Source organism: Melanerpes formicivorus, unplaced genomic scaffold, assembly GCF_026170545.1.
Source record: "Melanerpes formicivorus ecotype bairdi unplaced genomic scaffold, bMelFor1.0.p_v2 SCAF_7, whole genome shotgun sequence".
Taxonomy (NCBI): domain Eukaryota; kingdom Metazoa; phylum Chordata; class Aves; order Piciformes; family Picidae; genus Melanerpes; species Melanerpes formicivorus.
In genome coordinates this window covers 1,976,089-1,990,715 of record NW_027142359.1, presented here as the reverse complement: position 1 = coordinate 1,990,715, position 14,627 = coordinate 1,976,089, and the positions used below count along the sequence as shown (strand labels likewise).

Below are 14,627 nucleotides of genomic sequence, written 5' to 3'. Positions count from 1 at the left end.
TTGTGATAGTAGACAGTTATTCCTCTGACAATCAGTGTTGCCTAAAATGGTCACATTTTACACATCTAGAGTCTAACTCAGAACATCAGCTAAGGCTGTGAGGTCACTGGAAGCTGAGCACATGGCCTGTGTTTCCCTGACTCTTGGCCATACTCACTAACTTCAGAAAGCATTGTGAAGGTCTGTGCTGGAAATCTGAACTGTGTAACGTCACAAGCCATGGTAGCAGTGAGAGATGTGCTGCTGTTGTGTTCTCTACCCTTCTGTGGGACTCCTAGATTAAATTGTTGTGAAAAAATCAAACATGGGAGCCGTATCTCCCCACGTTCTCAGAGGTGTTTTCAGGCTGTTTTCAGTCAGACTGACATGAAAGGAGCCATGCTGCTTTACTTGGTAACACCAACCCTGCTCATTCACTTTCTTACGGTATTGTGTGTAGCCTGCAAAAGGAATTCCACAGAACAGAAGTAAAATGCAGTCCAAAGAATAAATTGAACACGAAATAACAAATATAAATGTAGCCAACACTTGGGCTCCAGAATTTACTGGAAAGACACACATGGGTTGTATTTATCTTTCACAAGTTTGTAAGATGGATGCTCCACAATTTAATTCATGAGCTGGCTTGGTTTAGTTTACAAGAGTTTCTTAGCCCTTCTGTTTTCACTCATCCATCAAGGTGAAAGTAAAGAAATCAGTATTTCTGTTAGAGGATGGTTGAAACAAAAAAATTGGAGGAAATATATTCTTTTGTTCTAAACTCATTGAATGCTGCTGGCTTTAACTCTAATCCTGCAGAGATCCAGATCACCTCTATCTATTTTCAGATAGGCAGAGGGTCAGTCACCTCTGTGCTGCACAAATGTAGGAAAATCTGAGCCTTTGCCTGATTCTCCCTGTGCAGTATGGTCTGGTTTGTAATAAATAATCCTTTGGCTCTCACTTACTCTGTTTTTATTAAGATAATCTGCAAGCATTATAAAAAAGTGAAGCCAAGTCTCTACCAGCTGTATGAAACAGGCCTGAGAATGTGAACAGACTGTGGCTGGTGCAGAGATCTAGGGTGAACCTGGAACACGATGTGAGCTGCTTTGTTCATCTTTGAGGTATGAACTCTTGAAGGCCACAGTGAAAATTTAGTGCTGTTGTTGTTAATCACTTCAGTCCTCAAGTAAGGACAAACAGCAGCAAAAGACACTCAGAGATCTTGTGTCTTTCACCTTAGAGAAAGAATTGTTGCCTTCCTTTGCCACCATAAATGAACCAAAGAACCTGTGTGTGACAAAGGTCATACTGAGTGTCAGTGTGCTTGACCCCATGAACTGGCAAGAGGCTTGGAGGACTGCAAAGTTGTATTAAAACATTTCTAGGTAAGATAGTCACTATCCATAGAGCTGTTTCTTGAGCACTATATTCAGATCCTGCATTTGCTACCTTTGGATTGAAGAAGAATTGGGTAATTCCTGGAACAAGGAAGAAATTCTGCACCTTACTGCACTGCAGCTGTCCAGCTTTAAGGGGATTCTTGTCACATCCTACCCAGGAAAGAAACTTAGTGGTGCACAGTATTGCTGTCACACAGAGATGGAATCAAAACACACAGCTTCCAAAATACACAGGGGGAAACTTAGCTTCTGATAAAAAGACAGAGTTTGGGAAGCTTTGGGGAAGTGTACTTCTACCTACAGAAGGAGTCATGAGTGGGCAATCTGAAGGCAGATTGTGTCTGTGATTTCAAAGAGGTGATCTTTCCAAGTCAGCTGTTGTTGGAAGGCTTGTCCTGAATTAGAAATTATTGCAAAGGTCTCTTAAAGTGCAGATGTTTCCTTTTCCAGGTGGTGAGCAGCCCAGGTGCCTAGAGATTTGTTGTGTACCAGATGGTACAATTCCTGCAAAAACATCAGTGAAAGATCTCAATATTTCCTTGTTTGGGTCTCCAGACCAGCATCCAGAAGTCTGTGTTTAGGATATCTTGATGAGAGCTTGGAGATCTATGTGGAAATAATATTACATTAGGGGAAGATCTACTTAAGACTGTAATGTCACACATGGCTCAGCACAGGAGCCTACTTCTGAAGTATTTTTCTTTCTCTTGAGCTGTGTCCATAACAGAGGGAAGAAAAAAAAAGATCCAAACTCATATCCCTTCCAATAGCTGTTTGCTGAAACTAAAGGAGAAACTCTGTTTTTTTACAAGGCAGAGGAAAACTGTCTCCATGAACACCCAGCTGGACTTCCATCCCTGGAGGTGTTCAAGAGGGGATTGGACGTGGCACTTGGTGCCATGGTTTAGTCACGAGGTCTGTGGTGACAGGTTGGACTTGATGATCTTTGAGGTCTCTTCCAACCTTGGTGATTCTGTTATTCTGTAATAACTATCTGTTTTCTGGCCTTTATGCCATTTTTCCATCCCTCAGGAACATGTGTTATAGCAAGATGACAGGCCCTCCAATTCACAACAGAGAATCACAGAACTGGCATTGAAAACATGGGGAAAGGATTGATTTTTTTGTTGCTGGAAATACAGAAAAAAAAGCTGTAAGTTCACAGACCATTTTGAAGATTCTGGGTTTTGAAGCCTTTGGTTCATTCATTAGAAGCCTCCAAGAAGGCAGCATAGTGCTGAGCATCTTTTTTGATGCCCTTCAATGACTGAGTGTGTCGGAACTGTGGCAGGCACTGCAGCCATATGGTCCTGGAGATCTTTCAGTGCTAGTTGTGTGGAACAGGTTGCTGCATATGGGTACAGCCACAGAGTCACAAAATCACAGTGTGGTAGGGGTTGGAAGGGACCTCCAGAGAGTGAGTCCAACCGCCCTGTCAAAGTAGGATCACCCAGGGCAGGTCTCACAGTGGGTTTTGAAAGTCTCCAGAGAAGGAGACTCCACAACTTCTCTGGGCAGCCTGCTCCAGGGCTCCATCACCCTCACCCTACAGAGGTGTCTCCTTATGTTGAGGTGGAACCTCCTGTGTTCCAGCTTTTACCTTTTGTTCCTTGTCCTGTTACTGGGTACCACCAAAAAGAGCCTGACACTTTCATTTTGACACCCACCCCTCAGATATTTATAGATGTTCATAAGATACCCTCTCAGCCTTCTCTTCTCCAGACCAAGTCCCTTCCCTGTGGTGCATGGCCTTCTGTGTTTGCAGCTTTGGAGTTAATGATTTTCTCTCAGTGGAGGGCTTCGATGGCCTCTTCCAGCATGGATGATTTTCACTTGTTTGAGAAGATCTGGTAGTGCTTGGTCTCTGTCTCCTCTCACGTGCCTCACCCAGCTGCCAGTAACAGCATTCCATTGCTCAGTGTTGTCCTGATTAATTTTGGACATTGCCTCCAAACAAACCCAAGAATGGCAAGTTTATTTTTTTTTTTATTTTAAAAGAAGTAATTAAAGAGCATGAAGCAGTAAGGAAAAAAACCCAAGCAAATGACCTAGTTTGGTCTTCACCACAAACCCCACAATGCTCTGGGGACATCTAAGTATGTTAGGCAGATATTTCAAGTCTATCTCTCTCTTGAATGTGAGTCACTTCAATTGGACATCATTTCAGCTATTTGCTCATTGGCCTTAATTAGGTAAACTCCAAAGCACTGCAGCATGTGTTTATTGTTGACTGTTTAGCCTTTTGGTAAGTTCTTGCTCTTACATATCTACAGCCTTAATAGCTAATTTAATCAGTAAGAGTGAAGCCTTCCTAAATGCTAAACAAGATGTTCCTCAGGGAAGAAAGAGAGCTATTGCCTTTCAGTAAGGCTGTTTTGAGTGCTGATCAGGTTGTTCCCTGCCCTGCTTTGCACTAATGAGGCCATATCTGAAGTACTGTGTCCAGCTCTCAGATCACCAGTTCAACAGAGACCAGGAGGGAGTCCAGCAAAGGGCTTCATAGATGATGAGGGAACAGGAACATCACCCTTTTGTGGAAAGGATGAGACCTGGGGTAGTTTAGCCTGGAGAAGAGAAAACTTATCAATATCTGAAGGGAGGGTGTAAAGAGGATAGGGCCAGACTCTTCAGTTGTGCCCATTAATAAGACAAGGAACAATGGGCACAAACTAGAACACAGGAAGTTCCATCTAAACACAAGGGAAAACTTCTTTCCTGTGAGGTTGTCAGAGTGCTGGGCCATGCAGTGCAGCTTCCTTCTCTGGAGATTTTCAAAACCCACCTGGGTGTGATCCTGTGCAGCCTGCACTGGGTGACCCTGCATTAGTGCAGGGAGGTTGGATTGGATGATCTCCAGAGGTCCTTTCCAACCCCTACACTTCTGTGCTTCTGTTACACAGAGGTGTTTCTCTTCGTATGAGAATTCTTCCTCTAGGAGAATTTCTCTCTACCAAGGAATGCAGGGCTGACTCTGCAGATTCTGAGCACATGAGCAGTCCTTCCTGAGGTGTGCAGCCCCATCACAATCAATGGGGCTGATTCTCAAATGACTTAATCTGGCATAAATCAAGAAAAAACTCCCTCAGAGTCATTTACCCCGGAATGAAAGAAGCAAGATCCCCCAAACTGAACTAACTTGCTTGCTCATATGGAAGGAATTGCCCAGTTACAGCCTTTGCACACCACTGCATCAACCTCTTCCCTTCCTTTCAAGAGCATTTAAATGTAGATATAAATCAAAACTGCAGGGCAGAGAAAGACAAAAGTTACCTTGATGGATTCCACTTTCATGAGATCTTTCTGGAAACCATTCTGCTTTTATTAGATTGATTCTCTGTAAATGTGGATTAGTTGTTTCTGTGGATTTGTGCAATACCTTTGGTTCTACTGCAAGCAGGGTGACCTCTGGTAGATGGCAAGGGAGTCTGTGCTCTTTTCATCTGCTCTTGGTGAGTTACAGTATGTAGGTGAAAGGCCCCTCAATACCAGTGAAAGAGGAGATCTAGTTCCAGACATGGAAAATGCTTAAATCTTGTGTATGCCAGCCAGTGATATTAATATTGTATAGAACAGGCAGTTGTCCAAGGGCCAGATTCTGTTCTCAGTTACACTGGTGTAAGGCATACTCGGTTTCCTTTTCGCAGGGGCAGTGGATTTGCTTTCGCACGTGCATGAGCAGTGGAACCCAGGCTTGGGTTGACTGCATTCAGGGACAGGCTCTCACCTCTTGTAGCTGCTGTGAGGTAAAAGTGTGACCCATTGTGCATCACTGCTGCAGCTCCCATGTGTTGGGCACGTTTCAGAGGGCTTTGATGCAAGGGTGGCTTCACCCAAGGCACTGTTAGGAAATCTATAAGGCACTTTGTTGAAGGATTGGCTGAAACACATCATTTCATGGATTTATCCAAACTCTTCCTCTGCAGGGAGAAAATGTGTTTGACAGCTACCAAAGAGAATAATTTCTGACAGTGTGGGGATAATGTTCGTGTTGTCCTAGGAAATCTTCATCCTCACATAGATAGGTATTGGTGTGGGCTACAGTTGATATTCCTGAGCTTTGAGCAGAAGGGTCAAGTTTCTGTTTTGATAATATGATAAAATTGATGATATGCATGTTTAGAAAGCCCTGATGAATTTCAGACTTGTATGATTTGGGGAATGGAAGAAAGAAAGTGGGTTTATCACTGGGCAAGTATAAATCCAAAACATTTTAAAAGAATCCACAGTATTTTGGAGGGAAGATAGATCTGGAGAGAATCTAGGGGAGAGCCACAAAGGTGATCCAAGGGGTGGAGCTATGAGGATAGGCTGAGGAAACTGGGATTGTTCAGCCTGGAAAAGACTCCAGGGGGAGCTTAGAGCTGCCTTCTAAAACCTGAAGGGCTCCTACAGGAAGGCTGCAGAGGGAATTTCCATGAGGGTGTCTAGAGACAGGACAAGGGGGAATAGTTTGAAGCTGAGGGTGAGCAGGGTTAGACTGGAGCTTAGGAAGAAGTTCTTCAGTAGGAGGCTGGTGAGACTCTGGAATAGGCTGCCCAGGGAGGCTGTGGCTGCATCCACAACCTCCTGGGGGTGTTGGAGGCCAGGTTGGATGAGGCCTAGAGCAGCTGAGTCTAGTTGAGAGGTGTCCCTGCCCATGGTGGAGAGGTTGGAGTAAATGATCTCTGAGGTCTCTTCCAAAATAAGCCATTCTAGGATTCGATGATCTTGAATATAGTCTGGGTAATGGAAAAAGTGAACTGGGTGTTGTAGGTGTTACTGATTTACCAGCTTCTTTTGATGGTGTGGCCTTTACAAGTGCATAGGACTTACTTCACCAGTGCTCAACAGTGTGTTTAGATATCCTTTAAATGTGATTCATATATGCAAATTAACAACCACAGGTCTGATTATACATCTTGCTGAGGCAGATATTACCCCTGAAGTGAGTTAAACTATGATGGGATAAAGCCAGAATAGGAGTGGAATGAATCCCAGTGGAACTCCAGAGGCTATCATGGTAATTTATGTCATAGTTACAAGGAGGGGAAAGCTGATGGCCACAAACACTCAAGGCATCCAAAGTGGTTTCATATGCTTAGATCCAAACCCACCCAATATGAGTAACCCCAAAACAAGTGGCCCCTCAGTTCAAGACAGACAGGGAACTGCTTGAAAGAGTCCAGCACGGAGTGGAACATCTTCCTTATGAGGAGAGGCTGAGGGAGCTGGGTCTCTGTAGCTTGGAGAGGAAGAAGGAGACTGAGAGGTGACCTCATTCATGTTTATAAAGATGTGCAGGGTGAGTGCCAAGAGGATGGAGTCAGGCTCTGTTGGGTGATGCCCAATGACAGCACAAGAGGCAATGGTGGAAGTTGAGGCAGAGGAAGTTCCACGAAAACATGTGGAAAAATGTTCTCCCTGTGAGGGTGATAGTGGAACAGGGTGCCCAGGGTTGTTGCGGAGTCTCCCTCTCTGGAGATCTTCCAGACCTGCCTGGATGTGTTCCTGTGTGATCTGCTCTAGGTGATCCTCCTCTGGCAGGGGGGGTTGGACTGAATGATCTTTCAAGGTCCCTTCCAGTGTCTAACATTATGTGACTGACCTGTGCAGGCCAAAGGATGCCACATTTCTGTACAGCTTCTTGGTCTCTCCAGAGTCACTCAGAACAGGCCCAGAGTGTCAGTGGATTCAGAGCTCTGAACATAAAGCTGGAATGATCAGAACATGTCTGTTAATTACCATGGAGAAGGCTATTGACCTGAATTGTACAGTTTAAATACAGTTTGTTTTTTCTTTACAATCTTATGTATTGTTCTTAAAAATCTTCTGTGGGCTTGTTGATTATATCAAATAACCCTGGTCTACGCTTCCCAAGACTTAGCACCTGCCTTGGTTTTGTGGTGGAGCTTTGTGGGAAAATGCCAGTATTGGTTTTCCAGTTTTAGAGATGCTGACTTTTATGTTTTTAAGAAATAAATGTTCAGTAAATGTATCAGCCAAACACTGAGAACTGGAAACAGGGATTTCTATTCTGGAAATGTCACAATAATGCCTCCTGAGACTTGTAATTTGGGTGTCACATGTACCCACTCTTTTCTAAGGGCCTGGATGCTTGCCTGGACTATGTCTTCATCTGCCATGGTCTTCCCCATTACAATGGTGCCGTAGAGCATGCTGGGGAGGCTGTGGAGCACAGCCAGTGGAGGAGAATGGACTTTTGTGCTGTGATCTCTTTCACAAATTCTCCAGTTACCAGAGACTTTTTCTGCTTTCCCCAGTCACCTGTTTCTTCTCATTTATACTCACCAAACCCCTGAACATGAGTCTCATCGCTTTCAGAGCATTCATTGACTGTAACTATAGAGCACCATAGCAGCTGAGGCTCTTCCACTTGCCTTTCATGCTGTAGGATAAGCAGCTGTCTATAAGAGGTTTGAAATGGGGGTTCATGTCTGTTGAGGCTACCTTTGCTCTTGTGCTGAAGCAGTGGCTGACCAAAATGAGCATAATCTCTGACTGGAACTTGATAAATGGTGTAATAAAACCACAACAATTGAAGACCTTTATGAGTACAATTCTATTTACCCTTGTATCCTGAAAATTCCACTAACTAGATGCTGTGAAAGCTGCTTAATTGTGTAACACTAGACCGGTATAATATAGATATAAAACTCAGGACAGACAGAGTGATGAACTGATTGAGAACAGCCCAGCAGAGGATGACTTGGGGATGCGGATGGATGAGAAGTTGGCTATAGTCTAGCAATGGGCACTTGCAGCCCAGAAAGCCAAGGGGTATCCTGGGCTGCATCAAAAGCAGCATGGACAGCAGGTCAAGGGAGGTGATTCTGACCCTCTGCTCCACACTTGTGAGACCCCACCTGGAGTACTGTGTCCAGCTTTGGGTATCCCAATTCAAGAAGACTTGGACCTCATAGAATAGGGCCAGAGAAAAGCTATGAAAATAGTCAGCTGCAGCAACTCTCCTATGAAGGCAAGCTAGGGTTCTTCAGTCTGGAGAAGAGAAGGCTCCAAGGTGTGGCCTTTCATATGTAAAGGCATCAAATAAGAAGATGTAGAGAGACCAGTTACAAATCATTCTATACCAATATCTACCTGCTCTGGGTTATACCACAAATGGTGGTGTTGAAATGGTAGAAGTTGTGCTGTCTATGGCAGGTCTGATGAGTGTTTCAACGGAAGGACAAGACTTAAAAGCAGTGTGAAGTGGGTTGGTTGTGATGAGGGTATTTGTAAGCCCTATGGCTGCTTAGAGGGATTCATTTCACTCAGCTGCAGCTGTCTGAAAGTCAGATATGCAGTTGAAGCTACTTATTTAGGCACCTTCCTTAGTCAAAGGGAAGAGGAAAGCTTGTCTTGAACCTGCACAAGCCCAAAGGGTGCACTTTGTTGTTTTTTTTGGGGGGTGGGTGTGACAAGCACCCAAAGGGTGGCTGTCAATGGATCCATGTCCAAATGGAGGCCAGTGACAAGTGGAGTCTCTCAGGGATCAGTACTGGTACCAGGCTCATTTAACATCTTTGGCAACATGGACAGTGGCATTGAGTGCACCCTCAGCAGGTTTGCTGATGACACCAAGCTGTGTGGTGCAGCTGACATGATGGAGGTAAAGGATCCATCCAGAGGGACCTTGACAGGCTGGAGAGGTGAGCCCATGACAACCTCATGAGGTTCAACAAGTGCAAGGTCCTGCATCTGGGTCGAGGCAATCCTAAGCACTGATATAGGCTGGGCAGGGACTGGCTTGAGAACAGCCTTGAAGAAAAGGGCTTGGGGGTGCTGGGGGATGAGAAGCTCAACATGAGCCACCAGTGTGCACTTGCAGCTCAGAAAGCCAATCACATCCTGGGCTGCATCAAGAGAAGCAGAGCTAGCAGGTCGAGGGAGGTGATTCTCCCCCTCTATTCTGCTCTGGTGAGACCCCACCTGGAGTACTGTGTCCAGTTCTGGAGTCCCAGGAAGGATCTGGAGGTGCTGGAAAGAAGGTCCATGAGGACGATCAGAGGGATGGAGCTCTTCTCTTATGAGGACAGACTGTGAGGGAGTTGGAGCTGTTCAGTCTGGAGAAGAGAAGGCTCTGAGGAGATCTCCTTGTGGCCTTCCAGTGTCTGAAGGGGGCTACAAGAAAGCTGCGGAGGGACTTTTTAGGGTGTCAGGTAGTGATAAGACTATAGGGAATGGAGCAAAACTAGAAATGGGTAGATTCAGATTGGATATTAGGAAGAAGTTCTTCAGTGTGAGGGTCTTGAGACAGTGGAACAGGTTGTCAGGGAGGTGGTAGGAGCCCCATCCGTGGATGTTTTTAAGGGCAGGCTGGATGTGGCTGTGAGCAACCTAATGTAGTGTGAGGTGTCCCTGCCCATGGCAGGGGGGTTGGAACTGGCTGATCCTTGAGGTCCCTTCCAACCCAAACAATTCTCTTATTCTATGATCTTAGACACCCACTTTGGGATGGCTGAATGATGTAAGATGTTGTCAGGATAAAATTCAGACTGCAAAACTGTTGCCTTGTAACAGCTTAGTGAAGGACAAACCCTGATGCTTGTGAGAATCAGTGATTTGCATGAAACTGAGCAAAGCTTTATCTTTTCTGTCACTTTGCAGGATTTGCAGGGTGCAGCACTTGGTGCTTCCATAGAGAATGGACTAACTACAGAGCAGTCTTGCTCTGGAATATCTATCACCATGAACACTGGGTGCAAGGGTGAAGGAGTCACTTGCTGTTCTCTTGTATGAATACTACAGAAAAATGCTTGCCATTTATATCTGACTCCTTACATTCTGTCTGCATGCATGAAACAGGCTAGAGGAAGATTCAGAATTTTAAAAGCAGGATTCGTGTACACTAGTGAAAATGAGGGTAAATAGCTACTGTTTCTTTTTCAGCTAGCCCCTCCAGGCTAAACTTCTTACAAATACTTGCATGCATGCTTATTTATGAGTGCTTGACAAGTTCACTAGAGGTAAAGAACCCAAATATTAGCCTTTAAATGAAGTGGAATTGCTAGCCTTTGACCAATGCAATCTAAATTCCCAATTCCCCCTTTGTCTTCTCTTTTCAGATAGATCACCTGGAGAATATTGCTGGTAGCTCTAGTCTGGTTTGTCCAAGTCTGGTCGAATCTAACATTTACCCAAGCAGAATATATTGTCATTATTAGCATTTATAATAACAGCTTATCAAAACAAAAATAGTGACCTTTTTTTCACATTGTTGGTCTGACAGTAAAGTAGAAACATGCCCATCTAAAGCCATAATCATAGAGACAATTGTCTGCAAAGCAAAACTTGACTTTACATCACTGTTTTTAGAGAGCTCCTCTCCCTGAAAACAAAGGGGTTCTGAAACATCCCTGTCCAAAATCTAACACAGGCAAAACTCTACCAAAAATAAACAGAAGCGAAGAAAGCCATCAGGCTGAGTGGGTTTTGAGTGAGATTATGAAGTGTGAAATAGCCACAGAACATCAAATGGGAAATAAACAATCACAGTTCTCATACTGAAATGACTGGGTAGTTAAAGTTTGCTTCCTTGTGAAACATTTCATTTCCACTGCCATGTCATTGATCAGAGTTTTGCGAGGAGACCCAAAAGGAGTGTACAAAGCAATACTCACTGTAGAGGCTGCTTAGTAAAAGGCTCATATGTTCAATTTATTTTCTTACAGTGAACGGTGGCTACAGTCATTGTAATTTGATCTCTGAGAAGAAGAACATGATGGACATGGAGATGACAAGTAGCTCAGTACCTGTCCGCAGACAAGGTCTGTTCATCCACACAGGAAACTCACTTATGCGAGACCACCCGCTGTCCTGTGAGAGACTGCTGCATGTTGGGCAGCTCAACTTGACACACTCAGACATAAGGTATCGCTGAAACTTCTATCCCTTGATATACTTTGCTCTTCTGGAGAGCTTCTCTGTTGGAGCTGTTTTGCAGTAGCATCCAAGGGTGCTACATTTGGAAGAGTATTTCTGGCTTGGCTTTCATTTTGGAAGTGCTTTGGATGCTGATTTTGCTGATTTAACCACACTGCTCATTTGCAGGTTCACGTGGCAGGGACATGCACGTGTACACAGACAACTGTCCAAGGCAGTGCCAGGAGTAGTCACTGTATGTGCAGCTGCATCCCCCTGAACTGAGGCTCAAGTACAGCTTCTCCATGGGAGCTCTTCCAGCACGTTCAAATGTCAATAGGAGTTTTGCTAGAAGCTTAAGTAGCGTCAGACTTGCCTCCTCTGTACCCCCACTCTCCTCCCCAGTGCCATGTTGTTTGCAAATTGAAGCCTGGAAGGCAGGGATGATGCTTACTCACAAATCAATGTCTCCCATATGGCAGTTTGGCATGCCACCATCAAACCTACAGGAAGCCAATGCCACTTTTATTTCTAGAGCATTTCCTTTACTGAAGGATTTTCAGTGTTCCCATACAGCCACATCCTTGGTATTTGCTTTTAAGGCTGTAATGTGAAAATTTGGTCTCTGGTTTTGATATATACACTGTAGTTGGATATGCTATGAACAGAATCTTTATTTAAACATTTGCTATAAATTAATTATATGAAAACACAGAACTCCATTATTTTTTTGTTGTTGTTACAAATTTAACATTACCAGATTTTAAACAAGTACCCTAAACAGACATCCATTGTGAAGAGAAGCCTGCTACAAATTAAAATCTGTCCATCTATTTTAATTGCACTGCTTTTTGGCAGGGGATATAATACAGAATAATCTTGACCTTTTTGAAGAGCTGTGGAAAAGAAAACCCTCCACAAAGTTGTAGCCTTTATCTTAGATACTTGGAATAATTGGCACTCTGTGCATGGAAAGATAAAGCCCAGATTTCCCCAGCTAGAGGAGATATGGCCTATAGCTTGGTCCTGAAAATCTGACAGCTTCTGATTTTATGATACATATTTATGTCTTGTTTCCCCTTTTCCATTTACTGGCAGGGTAAGCACATCTGTGTTTGCCAGAGAAGGAGAGACAGCAGTGTGGCAAGCAAGAGGAATGAGCTTTTGGTTTGTTTGTTTGTTTGAAAAGGACAAATAATACTCATTGCACATAAGAAAATACTCTGTTGTTGTTGCTGCAAAGATTTGTAGATGCTGTTGCAGCTGGATGTGAGTCTGCTCCCTCCTAGTTTCTTTATGGCTCAGTGTGGGACTGGCAGATATCAACCCTTTTTTATGCTGTCAGTGAGGACAATTATGAAGCAAAGATAATTAGGGAAGGACCAAACAAAAGGAGGCAGAGAGTATGCTACTTAGATCTTTTTGAAGCTTTTTGTAAAACCTCTAATGAGGAAATGACAGATAGCTGCATACTGGGCATCACAGGACCCACCCTTGGAAATATGAACCTCTTCCATTCCCCGTTTGGAAGAGGATTCCCAGAAGAACATAAAGGATTGTCTGCTGATTAACATGGGAAAGTAGCAGGTGATAAGCCTGATTCTCTCCTCTGTGCTTTATAGCATGGTCAAAAGCTTTAAGGTTCTGCTGCTGCTAAGCAACAGTTTGGATGTGTTTGGAGAGTATCTTGAAGGATCCTTCCATTCCTTTATGGGTTGTTTTTGTGTCTCACTGGCCATGTTCTGCTTGTATGTCCACCTGGCTAATACTGCTTTTGTCTGCAAGGGATGGCAAGATAAGACCAATGCCCAGCTTTGCTCTGTGCACCTCATAGACACTGTGCTGCTCATGAGACACATGGTCCAGAGCCAGAGCCTTGGCATGTGAGAGGTGGACAACAGCTGGAATGATTTCTGTTCATGTGTTTGTGATGCTAAAGCTTCCTGACAGGTAACATAAAACATGATCTTTCCCTAAAGATCTGAAAACAGGAGAACGTAACTGAGGTGGTAAATGTCTTATCAGATTCCAGTGAAGTTGCTGGGAGCCGAGGATGTTCTGTTTCAGCAAAGAAACAGAGAGATCCAAATTCAAACAAGCTCTCTGCATTGAACTTTGAACTCTGCATTTCTAGGATATGGAATGTCCAAGGAAAACCCAAACAAACCAGAGAGCACCTCCCCTTGCAATCCAAAGTCTCCCTCAGGATTTGGGGTTATGGTTGGCTTTGTCCTTTTTTCCCTCAGCGCACTGAAACATGTTACCCTTTTCAGCTTCTCTGTGAATCACTTTCTCTCGGCAAATGTATTCTAGAGATGACTGCCTTAATCCAAGAATCGTGATCGTTCTTCTTCCTTGCTTCCTTTCCACGCTCAGTTAATAGCTTTTAAGTTGTGCAATTTAATTGCTGCTACATGCTATCTGTGACTGAAACGTGCGTGGGATTGGAAGAGTCCTAATGCCTTCCTTACCACAACTGCAGGCAGCACACAGCTCATGTTGGCCTCTTGTCAAACCATACATTATCAGCAACCCACCCACACCATGCTCAGTGCTGGGCATATAAAATCCAGAGAAAACAGTAGGGCAGTCAGAGAGGGTTGTGAAGGGTCCCTGATGTGCAGCAGAACTGTCCCCTTCAGCCTCTTAATACTGTCACTTATCACCGATAGCACGTTTACAGTGGCAGTTGAAGGCATGTTTGTTTTGTAAATAACCTGGAGATATCAGATACGGTCACCTTGTCCTCTGAGGGCACTTGGGAACTGCAGTGCTTCTGGCTGGTGCTACTGGCCTCTTGCTCTGGCTTCAATTACCAGTCTCTTTGGAAATGCTGCCTTAGTATTCTCTGAGAGGCTGCTGCTGCTGTTCAAAGGCCTTGCACTCAGCTTTTATGTGCTTGAGCAGCACTTCTCTTGCCTCAGACTATCCATCCCTGGTACATGGATGCTCCCTAGGAAGAGAGGTTTGTAGATCTCCTGCTGACCCCACTGCTTTCTAGGACTGCTCATCCGAAGTCCTTGAGGCCAGCACTGCCTGTGTGTACCAGGCCTGGAACTCGATCCCTGGCTACTGCAAGAGCAAACAGAGAGTAAGAGGAGCCAGCCAGAAAGTTGGATGCCAGGCACCTTGCTTCTCTCTCGTTACTGGTTTTGTTTCTGTGCCCCTTCTCCTTCCCAGGACTGGGAGGAATGAGCAGGACTTTCCCAAGAACAGTGAAGGCAAAATTCTGTCAGGAACAGAGAAAGTTTGCGTTAATGCAACCTTGACAGTAAGTAGCCTGCCAGTCAAAGATCAGGAAATGGAAAGCAGAGCAGACTCTCCCCACAGAGTTAACTAATGCAGGGTGTACCATGTGTTAAATGCACACTGTGCAGAAGA

General features: G+C 44.4%; 1 protein-coding gene across 2 annotated transcripts in view; it reads left to right on the top strand.

Annotated features, from left to right (window-relative positions):
- GLIS1 (GLIS family zinc finger 1) overlaps positions 1–14,627 on the top strand; it is a 217,669-nt gene that overhangs the window by 90,636 nt on the left and 112,406 nt on the right. For both annotated transcript variants that reach the window (XM_068140633.1, XM_068140634.1), the window contains one exon: positions 11,057–11,255. In XM_068140633.1, the coding sequence (XP_067996734.1) occupies positions 11,057–11,255 (199 nt within the window). The remainder of the gene's footprint in view (positions 1–11,056; positions 11,256–14,627) is intronic.